Raw genomic sequence first — 13,577 nt, 5'->3', positions numbered from 1 at the left:
TTTGATACATATGCAAATTAACCTGAGATGAGTCCAGCGTGAAGGAGCCCAGCACCGCCCCGCATCCTCAGAATCTCCTCCCTGCTCCCCGACGTCAGAAAGCTAGAGCGCCGTAATCTCACGATGCGCAAGCTAGCGCATGCGCCGTTCGTTCCCTGAGGCTGATGCCAGCACAGGGAAGGAACACTATGACGACACTGCGCATGCGCTAGCTCGCGCATTGCGAGTTTACGGCGCTCTAGCTTTCTAACGTCGGGGAGCAAGGAGGAGATTCTGAGGATGCGGGGCGGTGCTGGGCTCCTTCACGCTGGACTCCTCTCAGGGACAGGACTCCTCTCCGAGTCAGGCTTTAAGTCAAGGGGGCAGCGGCCTCCTTGCTTCAAGTAAAGCTAAGCCCGCCCCTTACCCCTCCTCTCTACAATTAGATGGACATGCTGCCGTAATGACGGGATCGCGCTCTTCTAGCGCATGTGCGGTATGCTGCTTGTTACAGCGTGACGGCCGGGCGAGCGCGCGATCGAACTGTCTGGTGCATCCGCAGTCAGCAAAACGCAGGCGGGTGAGTGAGGATCGCGCTGTAACAGGCATGCGCTAGAAGAGCGCGATCACGGCAGCATGTCCATCTAATTGTAGAGGGAGGGGTAAGGGGCAGGCTTAGCTTTACTTGAAGCAAGGAGGCCGCTTGACTTCAAGCCTGACTCGGAGACAGCGCCAGCCGACAGTAAAACAACGTTTTTAACAAGTATGAAGAAACACAAAGAGGAAAGAAAAACATGATGAGCAACACACTGGGGGACACTGTAAGGTACTGTGGTCGGTTTAATATGCGTTTTGCAGGTGACAGGTTCCCTTTAATAAATGACCACCTATGTATCTGGTTCTAATTTGTAAAACAAAGGTGATACTTTGTCTGTAAAAGGAGCCTAAAATCTGCAGGCAGAATGTTACTGAGCAGGAGGAGCCGAGCAGATAATACATAGCTTTTCAGTAACACCTGTAATTTATTCATTTTAAACTTTTGCTTAGGGTCCATTCACACGTCCGTAATTTCCGGGATCCGCATCAGTTTTTTCAGGATCAGTTTTTTTGGGATCCGCAATTCCGTTTCTGAAAAAAATAGAACATGTCCTATTCTTGTCCGCAACTGCGGACCAAAAAAGGCATTTTCTATTATAGTGTCTGTGATGTGCGGATCGCACATTGCAGGTGTCCGTGTTTTGCGGATCCGCAAAACACTTACGGACGTGTGAATGGACCCTTAGGAGTCACGTGGGCGGTCCTGTCACCTAGGACTGCCCACATATCTCCTAAGCAGAGCTTTAAATGAAATAAAATGAATTATAAATAAAATAAATAAATGCAAACTACAAACTTTTTTAAAATATTTTCCTCAAAACTGCACACCAATCCGCTCAGCTCCTCCTGCTCTTGCACTGCGTTTCCATGGTGACGGGTTCCCTTTAATGGCACATGGTAGGAGGGGGCCCTGCAATAGATGTGACATTAGGTCCAGTAGCTTCATGCTGTATGGCAGCATCTTTTTGTATGTAATGAAAAGACAAAATGATTCAATTCCTTTTATTTTTAAGTAAAAATATTACAATTGTCAGTGCTTAAAAATATAAATTTTAAAAACGGAACAGAGAGAAGTCCCGTCTGTCACCCAGCACGGCCATGACCAGTGTGTCAGCGCCACACACAGAACAATACATGCCGCCACTACTTGCATGCCACAAAACAAAGGAGAAACAAAGCTAAATTCATGATATCGGGCTCCGGGCCAACCATGAAAGCTAAGTTTGAAACGTAAAGGTCAGAGGAACATATCACAATAGTCATTTGTACTAAACATCCAAATATCAGCACATTTACATTTCTAGTCCATGAAATTGCTGAAGGTCCATCGGTGGTCCTCGTCTACCCTGGATTTCAACTGCTGCTGGTGATGCAGAAGGAGCATTATGTAAACATATCAGTCCCTGAATTAAAGGGGGTTGCGTGCGATTCCAAAAACATGACTGCCTTCTTCTAGAAACAGCGCCCCCGCTTGCCTGTGGGCTACCTGAGGCATTACGCATCTACTCTATTCAAGTGAATGGGGCTGAGATGCAATACCAGACACAGCCTACGGACAGCAGTGGCGCTGTTTCTGCAGAAAAAAATACCAGTCGTTGCATCATGTTGTATGACATGTACCGATGACAATCCCATAAGACACTGATGATAGTTTGTCAGGCAGAGTGTCTTGTGGGGCTAGCTCAGTGGAATCTGTTGCTTCATTGTGGAGAAAAAGGGCTTTTAATCAATATGCAAATGAGCAGTTCAGTGCACTGAGGGCGGGCCCAAGCCAATGAGTACTTAAGTGCACCGAGGGCGGGCCCAAGCCAATGAGTACTTAAGTGCACCGAGGGCGGGCCCAAGCCAAACTGTGCACCCTGGCTCCTTACAGAGTGGCAGCCCTGCAAATTACACATAAAGTGCCCTCAGATAATTTACTGTTTCATGAACAGACGTCTTATGGCACAGAGAAGTCCCTTATTTCCTTCACATCAAGGTGCCTGAAGAATAAAAGTTTGGGGTTCCTATTGCGAGTCTGTCCTGAGCTCGCTTTCAATTCTCCTTCATTGGAATTCAGGGTCGATGTTGAACGTGTGCTGGGTGCCGACAACAGGGAAGATCCTCCGGACCGGACACCGGAGGCTTGGGATATGTGATGTGGTCCGTCTGCAGATTTTTCCTGCCAGGGAGGAACTGCCGATAGGGTTTCCCTGCACGCACTGCGGAAAGACGTAGACGAGATGCAAAACAGGATTGGGTCCAGAGCGCTATTGAGATACCAGAGGGGCAGCGAGAGGTAAGTCTTCAGTAAGGTGTAGACCTTCAGCACATAGGTGTTCCAGTTATCTATATAGATCTGCATGAGGGAGGACGCTGTGTCTGGAAAATTGCACAAGAAGAACGCCACCACCACCGCACCTGTAAAGAACAGAGACCTGCTGGTAAGCGATACGTTCAATATAGTGCACCAGTATAGGGACTGTACAAAATGACGGGGAAAAATATCAGCTTGCCCATGACATCTGGTATTGTAATCCTGCTGACTTAAAGGGGTTTTCTGGGATTTTAATATTGATGACCTATCCTCAGGATAGCATCGGGTGTCGGACTCCCTCTCCGATCAGTTAGGGCTCATGCACACAACCGTATGCCCTTCGAGACATACGGTCCGTGAGCGGGCCATATGTCCCGGAGCAGCATACATCGTGCACACGGGAGAACACAGCATCGTAGATTACAATGGTGCTGTGCACGTCAGGCCGCCTGCGGTCGTGTGCATGAGCCCTTAGTTGAAGGGAAGGCTGCACTCTCTTCATTGTCTACCTGCTCGCTGTCGATATTGCAGTGGTGAGCAGTGTAATTACAAGCCTCCCCAGTCACTTCTATGGGACAGCTCTGTAATATACAAGTGCGTGTATATAGGAAGGAGCTGTCCCATAGGAGTGACTGGGGAGGCTTGTAATTACACCTGCGATGTCAACAACGAAGAGAAGGCTGCCCTGGCACACAATGCGGCCTTCACTTGAACCAGTTAATTGGAGGGGTTCCCGTGTGTCCTGAGGATAGGTAATCAATATTCAAATCCTGGGGGGAAAAAACTTTAAGGGCTCATGCACACGACCGTATGGCGTTTTGCGGGCCGTTTTTCTGTTTTTTGTTTTAGTAGTGTTTCTGGTTCAGTTCCGTTTTTCCGTATGGCATATACAGTAATTACATAGGAAAAATTAGGCTGGGCATAACATTTTTTTATAGATGGTTACGCAAAAACGGATACGGAAGAAATACGGAGTACATTCCGTATGTGTTCTGTTTTTTTTTTTTGCGGACCCATTGACTTGAATAGAGCCACGGAACGTGATTTGCGGGCAATAATAGGACATGTTCTATCTTTCAACGGAACGGAAATACGGAAACGGAATGCATACGGAGACACTTCCGTTTTTTGGGCTGACCCATTGAAATGAATAGTTCAGTATAAGTAACGCATACTGAACTCAAAAAGTCGTCAGTATACTGAACGCAAAAAAGAGTTGCCAGTTTGGCGGGGTAGGGGGTGTCCCTGCACAGTCTAAAGCAGGGATGCTCAACCTGCGGCCCTCCAGCTGTTGTAAAACTACAACTCCCACGATGCCCTTCTGTAGGATGATAGCTGTAGGCTGTCAGGCAATGATTGGAGTTATAGTTTTGCAACAGCTGGAGGGCCACAGGTTGAGCATGCCTGGTCTAAAGCCTCATTCACATGTCAGTGTTTTGGTCAGTGATTTTCATCACTGATTGTGAGCCAAAACCTGGATTAGAGCCTCCACAGACATAAGGTATAAGGCCTCATTCAGACACCGTAGTGTTTTGGTGCGGATACCAGCCATGTGCGTTCGGCAATTTGTGGACTGCACATGGCTGCAATCATAATAGAAAATGCCTATTCTTGTCCGCAGATTGCTCTATCCTTTCCGCAGAGCCATGGAATGGAACCCCGTGTGTTGTCCGCATCTTTTGCAGCCGCATTGAAATGAATGGGTCCACAGCTAGGGATCGACCGATATGGATTTTTTAGGGCCGATACCGATAATTTGTGAACTTTCAGGCCGATAGCCGATAATTTATACCGATATTCTGGGAATTTTCATTTTTGAAAAAAAAATAAAAAATCCTATACAAATCTGCTGAAAATTAATGTTTATTGTTAATGTGTATATTTTTTTTTTTGTAAATCTTTTTTTCATTTATACTTAATATTTTGGTGTTTTATTTTTATTTTTTTTACTTTTTTTTTGTTTTTCTAACTTTTAGCCCCCTTAGGGACTAGAACCCTTGTCCTATTCACCCTGATAGAGATCTATCAGGGTGAATAGGACCTCACACTGTCCCTGCTGCTGTGTGCTCTGTGCACACAGCAGCATGGAGCTTACCATGGCAGCCAGGGCTTCAATAGCGTCCTGGCTGCCATGGTAACCGATCGGAGCCCCAGCATTACACTGCTGGGGCTCCGATCGGAGTAGCAGGGGAGAGGGGATCCGCTACACCACCAATGATTAATACAGGGGGGGAGCTTGGGTGGGGGGGTGCACTGCGCCACCAATGTTTTTAATGTGGGGGTGGGGGGCGCATTGCATCACCAATGATTAATATACTGGGGGGCTTGGGGGGGGCGCACTGCGCCACCAATGATTAATATACTGGGGGGTGTGGGGGGCGCACTGCGCCACCAATGAAGTTAAATCTCTCATTTATTCATATACAGGAGGTGGTATACCGATAACAGTCAAAATCCTCCATATCGGCCGATAATATCGGTAAAACCGATAATCGGTCGATCCCTAGTCCACACCTATTCCGCAAAATTGTGGAATGGGTACAGACCCGTTCATACGACTGTCTGAATGGGCCCTAAGGGAAAGATCTGCACCTGCTCCATGTTTAGAGCCGCACCTAGTTTTGACTCAAAATCACTGATGGAAGTCACTGTTTAAGGCCTTATGCACATGACCGTTAGTATTTTGTGGTCCGCAAAAAACTGATCCGCAAAATATACGGATGACGTCTATGTGCATTCCGTATTTTGTAGAACGGAACAGCTGGCCCTTTATAGAACAGTGCTATCCTTGTCCGTAATACGGACAAGAATAGGACATGTTCTATTTTTTTCCGGAACAGACATATGGAAATGGAATGCACATGGAGTAACTTCCTTTTTTTTGCGGACCCATTGAAGTGAATGGTTCCACATACGGTCCGCAAAAAAAACGGAATGGTGTATTGCTAAGATATGTAATCACTTTATGATCGGAGGGACCCCACCCAGCGGGGAATAAAGAGGACAGCGCTAGATTAGGACAGCCTCCCTTTCTACGTTTTCCCTGCATAGCTTGGGGCCAGGGGGTGATTGTGTCCTTTCATTCTCAAGATCCAAGGGACATAAACATATCCAGTCATAAACTGATGGCAAATTTTAGCAATAAAAGACAGAAATACCCCTTTAACTCATGGTGTTTGGTACCTGGACGCATAACTGTGGCAGCCAATGGCTGGTCAGGGCAGGGATGTCATTACAGACAATTCGTCACCCACTGCGGGGAAGGATTAGATATCGGGGTCAAAAGTACATATGTTAAATTTTATTGCTCTACCCCAACGGGATACATCAGGGGGGAATTTAAAAAAATTTTTTTTTACATTCTACAGTGTCTGCATGCTGTATGTGATATGTTTTGGGGCGACCCTCGCACCCTCTTATATTGACTAACAAATTTTACCTTGTATGGTGGATTTTTAGAAAAGTCCTTGCATTTATTTTTGACATTTTATATAACTATGTCTTTCTGTTTTAAATTATTTTACAATGTAGCCAGATCTACAATTATAGTTAGACTAATGGCAACAATGTATCAGCAGGTCTCCCGGCAACCGACTAGAACTGACTTAATAAATGCCAGGTTCTACATATTTCAAACCTGACTATAGTTCTCTCCAATCTCTCACTCCCCCTTTTGCCATATTCACAGGAGCTGTTTGTCAGGGTTCTTACAATGGAAAATTGCTCTAGAGAGCACATCAGCTGGATCGACTCTATTAAATCGGGTGTACTGCAGGGGCGTACATGGATCTCATAGGGCCCCATAGCAAAACTTAGTATTGCCCTCATTCTGACCATCATATTTGTCACACCAGACAACCGGGATAAATACAGGGATAAATCTCCTGCTTCAATTCTGCCAGCAGCCACCATTAGGGGGAGCTCAGTGCTTAGGAATTTAGACAGCTACTGTAATCATCTGTTTGCACTGAGCTCCCCCTAGTGGTTGCTGCATAGAAATGTAGTGTTTTTACATCAGGAAGAGAAAGAAGAAGATCAGGGCTGGCCCCATTGCAGTTGCATGGTCTGCCTCATGGAAAGTACGCTACTGCTGGTAGGGTTGATCCTGGTGATATGATATCCATCAGTTCAGGCCTTCCCTACATGGCTAGTCCGCAATATATGGGCACTGGCCGTGTGCACTCGTGGTGCGGACCCATTGACTTGAATGGGTCTGCAATTTGCAACATATGATAGAAGATAGGACTTCACCTGTCTATTGCGGAGCAGAGGCACAGTTCAGAAACACTCCAAAACGCTTCTGTGGAATTACGGTCCGTGCCTCCGCACCGCAAAAGAATAGAACATGTTCTATCTTTTTTGTGGTGTTGGAATGTATCTTGCGCATTGCAGACCCATTCAACTGAATGGATTTGCATCTGCAAACGCTGCTCACTCGGACCACTATTTACGGTCCACCCGCACGGGGAACACGCTTGTGTGCTTGAGCCCTAAGAGTCTTTTTTTCTCAGGAACGCCAGAACCAATTTTTAAAAGGCAGTAATCATTTTAATCAGCAAGATTAAAGGGGTTATCTGAGACTATAAAAAGCTACCCCATATGCCAGGCCCCTCACATTGAATATACTTACCTGGCTCCCTGCACCGCTCCTGGTCCCCGCACCGCCGCTGCTGCATCTCTCCGTGCATGGATGAAAACATCCGTGTCGGGGGAAAGCAGCCAATGCCAGGTGGGGACAAGCCTCCCTAGCATCGAGGGTGACGCTAGATAGGCTCTTCCCGTCCCCGCCTGCCATTGGCTCTTCCCCCCCGACACCAGATGTTTTCAGCCACGCACGGGGAGAAGCAGCAGCGGCGGTGCGGGGAGCCAGGTAAGTATATTCAATGTGAGGGGCCCAGCATTTGGGGGAGCTGTCTGGTTTAATGGGGTTGATCTTGCTGAGAGGTTCATTATTTCTATTCATCTCTGTGACATGGACAGAGGTCACTATGGATTTTCTTCCCCTGACCTACTCAATTTTTTTTTACTCGTTATGAGCAAGAGAAGAATTGTTAAAAATGTGTAATAAATTTCTGATCAATGGAGCAAATTTTGGTAAAATTTTAAAGGCATGCATGTACTTCGAGTGAACGTAGACACTATGCTCACACATATGGGCCCAGCATATCCCAAAAAGGGTGTGTTTTTGGCATATTCGGAACCCCATAACTTTTTTTAATTTTATTTAACAATTTTTGGTAAGTGAAGCAATAAAAAAAGGCGAATCAGCTATTTTGATTTTATTTCCTGTTACACCATTCACCGTATGGGATAAATATTTTTAAATTGTAATAGTTCAGACACTTTGAGACGTGGCAATGCCCATGATCTTAAATTTTTTTGTTTATTTATTTTTATTTTTATTCTGGTGAAAGTAATTTAACTTTTTACATTTTTAAATAAATAGTTTAAAACTTTTAACTTTTTTTTCAACTATTAGCCCCCCAAAGACTCTAGAATATGCAGTCTTCTGATTACTTTTCATTTAGGCCTCATGCACACGACCGTTGTGTGCATCCGTGGCCGTTGTGCCGTTTTCCGTTTTTTTTTCGCGGACCCATTGACTTTCAATGGGTCCGTGGAAAAATCGGAAAATGCACCGTTTTGCAGCCGAGGCCGTGATCCGTGTATCCTGTCAGTCAAAAAAATATGACCTGTCCTAATTTTTTGACGGACAATGGTTCACGGACCCATTCAAGTCAATGGGTCAGTGAAAGAACACGGATGCACACAAGATTGGCATCCGTGTCCGTGATCCGTGGCCGTAGGTTGCTTTCATACAGACAGATCCGAAGATCCGTCTGCATAAAAGCTTTTTCAGAGCCGAGTTTTCACTTCGTGAAAACTCATATCCGACAGTATATTCTAACACAGAGGCGTTCCCATGGTGATGGGGACGCTTCTAGTTAGAATACACTACAAACTGTGTACAAGACTGCCCCCTGCTGCCTGGCAGCACCCAATCTCTTACAGGGGGCCGTGATCAGCACAATTAACCCCTTCAGGTGCGGCACCTGAAGGAGTTAATTGTACTATCATATCCCCCTGTAAGAGATCAGGGCTGCCAGGCAGCAGTGGGCAGACCCCCCCCCCCCTCCCCAGTTTGAATATCATTGGTGGCCAGTGCGGCCCCCTCCCCTCCCTCCCTCTATAGTAATAATAGCTTGGTGGCACAGTGTGCGCCCCCCATCAGGCCCCCCCCCCTTCCTCCCTCTATTGTAATAAATCGTTGGTGGCACAGTGTGCACCCCCCATCGGGCCCCCCCTTCCTCCCTCTATTGTAATAAATCGCCTCCCTTCTCCCCCCCCCCCCCGATCATTGGTGGCAGCGGAGTTCCGATGGGAGTCCCAGTTTAATCGCTGGGGCTCCGATCGGTAACCATGGCAACCAGGACGCTACTGCAGTCCTGGTTGCCATGGTTACTTAGCAATAGTACAACAGTAGAAGACTCATAGTTACCTGCTTGCTGCTGCGATGTCTGTGTCCGGCCGGGAGCTCCTCCTACTGGTAAGTGACAGGTCTGTGCGGCGCATTGCTAAATGAACTGTCACTTACCAGTAGGAGGAGCTCCCGGCCGGTCACAGACATCGCAGCAGCAAGCAGGTAAGTATGAATCTTCTACTATTGTACTATTGCTAAGTAACCATGGCAACCAGGACTGCAGTAGCGTCCTGGTTGCCATGGTTACCGATCGGAGCCCCAGCGATTAAACTGGGACTCCGATCGGAACTCCGCTGCCACCAATGATCGGGGGGGGGGGAGATGGGAGGCCGCACACTGGCCACCAATGTTGTTACTGCTATAGAGGGAGGGGGGGCCGATGGGGGGTGCACACTGTGCCACCAACGATTTATTACAATAGAGGGAGGGAGGGGGGGGGCGATGGGGGGCGCACACTGTGCCACCAACGATTTATTACAATAGAGGGAGGAAGGGGGGGCCCGATGGGGGGTGCACACTGTGCCACCAACGATTTATTACAATAGAGGGAGGACGGGGGGCCCAATGGGGGGCGCACACTGTGCCACCAACGATTTATTACAATAGGGGGGGGGGAGATGGGAGGCCGCACACTGGCCACCAATGTTGTTACTGCTATAGAGGGAGGGGGGCCGATGGGGGGCGCACACTGTGCCACCAACGATTTATTACAATAGAGGGAGGGAGGGGGGGGCTGCACTGGCCACCAATGTTATTATTACAATAGAGGGAGGGGGGCCGCACTGGCCACCAATGATATTCAAACTGGGGAGGGGGGGGGGGTATGCCCCCTGCTGCCTGGCAGCCCTGATCTCTTACAGGGGGATATGATAGTACAATTGACCCCTTCAGGTGCGGCACCTGAGGAGTTAATTGTGCTGATCACGGCCCCCTATAAGAGATCGGGTGCTGCCAGGCAGCAGGGGGCAGTCATGTACACAGTTTGTAGTATATTCTAACCTGAAGCGTCCCCATCACCATGGGAACGCCTCTGTGTTAGAATATACTGTCGGATCTGAGTTTCACGATGTAGCTCATATCCGACAGTATATTCTAACATAGAGGCGTTCCCATGGTGATGGGGACGCTTCAAGTTAAAATATACCATCGGATTGGAGAAAACTCCAATCCGATGGTATAAAAGAACTCCTGACTTTACATTGAAAGTCAATGGGGACGGATCCGTTTGAAATGGCACCATATTGTGTCAACGTCAAACGGATCCGTCCCCATTGACTTGCATTGTAATTCAGGACGGATCCGTTTGGCTCCGCACGGCCAGGCGGACACCAAAACGACTTTTTTTTCATGTCCGTGGATCCTCCAAAAATCAAGGAAGACCCACGGATAAAAAAACGGTCACGGATCACGGACCTACGGACCCCGTTTTTGCGGACCGTGAAAATAAACTGTCGTGTGCATGAGGCCTTACCCTGTAATTCAAAAAAACTACAACCTAAGCCCCATTTGTGGTTATCCTATGGAGGCCTTCCACCTGCTGGCCTGCATAGGAACTACAGCTCTGAAGAGACCCAGTGCATCTCAGCAAAGGAACACCTTCGCCTGTTCACCGCAAGGGGTAGCTGTTCCTAACAAGAAAGCACGCACTTCCGGTTTTTCAGCATTAAGATGGCGTGGTTGCATTTGACCCCGACATCTAAAGAGTTAAATGTCTGCGATCTGCAGTATAGCCGATTGCAAACATTAGCGCCTGGGTTAGGGTTTGAAACAGCAGAGACACGTCGTCTATGGTGGCCGCTCGCGAACAGGTGCCATATTTAAAGGCCCTCCTTACTCCATACATGTACGGCACTGGGACTTAAAGGGGTTATCCCATCTGAGACAATGGGGGCATATCACTAAGAACAGAAGGTTCCAGTGTTGTGTTTCCCTTCGCACCTTTTCATGACTATTGAACCCCTTTGCCACAATTTTGCTTGATACCAATGCAAAGTCCTGCCCAGGTTCTTACCACTCAGTGTCTGGGCCCACTCCCTTCAAGGACCCCATTGGAGCCACATGGTCTACCTCTATTTAGACCCCTGAAATGACTCTTACCCATAAGTTGACGAGCCTTTCTTTCTGAGAATGGCTGACTACGAGGCTGATTCATATGCTTTGAAGAAAATTGCCAGTGTGTTCTTGTGAGCCCAATCATTTCCCTCTGCCGGTGGTTCATACTGAAGTGATGGAATATCAGGAGGTGAAAAATAATGATGGCAACCAAGGGCACGACGAAGAACAAGATGCTCCGAATTTGCATGATGCTTTTATAAACAATATGTGGTTTTGGTTCCAGCATTTCACACACTGTGGAGTCAAGGACAACCTTGTCCTGAGAAGTAGCGGTGTAGTCCAGGATACACGCTGAAGACTCACCATATACAATAGCCACAGGTATAGTGCTGAGGAAGGACAAAATCCAAATGAAGGCCAATAAATAAGCCATGCGGGATTTACGAAGTCCGGTGATCGACCACATGCGATGACATATGGCAAAGTATCTCTCTGAAGTGAGCGCAACGATGGTCCAACTGGTGGTGGCACAGTAGACCTGCCTGATCATGAAATAGAGTTTACACACCGTGTCAGACAGAGCCCAAGGGTAATATTGCCAGAAGTACCTGTACAAAGTCACTGGGATCGTTAGCAGAAGTAGAATATCAGCCAAGGCCAAACTCAAGAGGTAGAAGCGGATCGCGCTCACTTTCATCCTACCGTTTCTCATCAAAGTAAGGATGGTAAGCCCGTTGGCCAACATACCGAAAAGGAAGAGGAGGCTGTAAAAAATGGTGGCCGGAATGGCCACATAACTGGGTTCCTGCTTTTGGGCACCAATAAAGAGGTGATGCAGAGTTCTTCGGGAGGTGTTGGAGCCAACGCTTTCGTTCCACAGAGATCCATTGTCCACGTTGACGTAGTTTAGGCATTCGTTGTGAGCATCTGCATCCGACTGGTTCATTTCACAAAATTAGGTCAAGTTTGGAGATTTCAAGGCTAAACGACAACACAATGGAAAGGGACAATTAAGAGAAGAAGCAAAATAAAATGGAATGAAGCATAATTACACTTTTAAACCTCAAGCAAAGTTCTGCAGTAATGGAACAATGATGAGTGATTAAGCCAAATGACTTCATTATTCTGTATTGCAAATTCTTGATTAGTTGGATAAACCGATGTATGCCGAAACACATCACTTATAATCAGTGGACGAGGAATGCAAGTGGTAATTAAAGTAAGTGGACTTGAATCCAAGACCATTACAATATGCAAATGATCTGCACTAAAACATCAAATGCAAAGCACTGAGAAGGTGCGTGAACTCTGGTGCTGCTCCTCTGTCACCACCTGGTCAGATCGACAGCGGGTTGCAATGGCTTTCCAATACAGTTGGGAGACCAACAGGTCAGCCATTGTTTTGCCTGTTGTGGCCGGTGTTACATTTTGTTAGGGTGTAAAATTTCTACTTGACAAAGCAGATCAGTCAGGGGCGTGCACAGATCTCACAGGGCCCCTTTGCAAAATTTAGTATGGGCCTCCTTGCTCCAGCCAGTTTCCGAGTACCTGTGCGTCAGACATGCCCAGGCAACCCATACAATGAAAAACCTGTTAATTTCAATAGCAACTGTGCAGTGCTTTATTTCCCCTGTGGGGGTGCTGTAGGGTAATTAAACACTCTCTGTTGAGTTCCCCTACAGCAGTGGTCAGCAACCTGTGGGACTCCAAACTGGTGTCTAACTACAACTCCCAGCATGCACACCTGCTTGGCGGTTCTTGGAACCCCCATAGAAATGAAGAAGTTTCACAACAGCCAGAGGTTGTAGAAATGTGCAATCATCCTACTAATATATTGTTAGAGGGGCAGCTGTGTTGCGGTCCCCTGCTGTGCCTCTCCTTGTGCTGATCCTGCCCCCCACACATGGCTGCAATACCCTTCCATCATTGTGGACCTTGAAGCTAGGCAGACATCACAGGGACCCCTGCTCCATACAGAGTTCTGAACAGGACCTCACCACCCTACGTGGCCTTGATTCTACTCTGTCCTCTTCACACATAAAATTTGGTCTGGTTATTATTTTATTTTTTTTAAGAAAAAAACGTTTTCATTTTTTTTCCATACAGCATGCTGTTTATGGCATGCGGTATGGCACTTTTTTGGAACCATTTTTTTTTCCCTATATAAAA

At 47.1% G+C, this 13,577-nt stretch overlaps 1 protein-coding gene across 1 annotated transcript; it reads right to left on the bottom strand.

Annotated features, from left to right (window-relative positions):
- Positions 1-2,515: 2,515 nt before the first annotated feature.
- On the bottom strand, positions 2,516-12,354 carry LOC122940275 (neurotensin receptor type 1-like). The gene is made up of 2 exons (XM_044296843.1): positions 11,451-12,354; positions 2,516-2,976 (listed from the first exon to the last, which is right to left on the bottom strand). Exons 1-2 carry the CDS (start codon positions 12,352-12,354, stop codon positions 2,516-2,518), a joined length of 1,365 nt encoding a protein of 454 aa, XP_044152778.1.
- Between the last annotated feature and the right edge of the window lie 1,223 nt (positions 12,355-13,577).

This window comes from Bufo gargarizans, chromosome 6 (genome assembly GCF_014858855.1).
Source record: "Bufo gargarizans isolate SCDJY-AF-19 chromosome 6, ASM1485885v1, whole genome shotgun sequence".
NCBI lineage: Eukaryota > Metazoa > Chordata > Amphibia > Anura > Bufonidae > Bufo > Bufo gargarizans.
The sequence above is the reverse complement of the archived record's forward strand: the minus strand, read 5'-3'. Positions and strand labels throughout refer to the sequence as shown.

Coding starts and splice junctions, on each gene's coding strand:
- LOC122940275 (XM_044296843.1), bottom strand. CDS start 12,354: ATGAACCAGTCGGATGCAGATGCTCACAACGAATGCCTAAACTACGTC. Junction 2,977..11,450: donor AAAGGCTCGTCAACTTATGG/GTAAGAGTCATT, acceptor TGTTCTTTACAG/GTGCGGTGGTGGTGGCGTTC.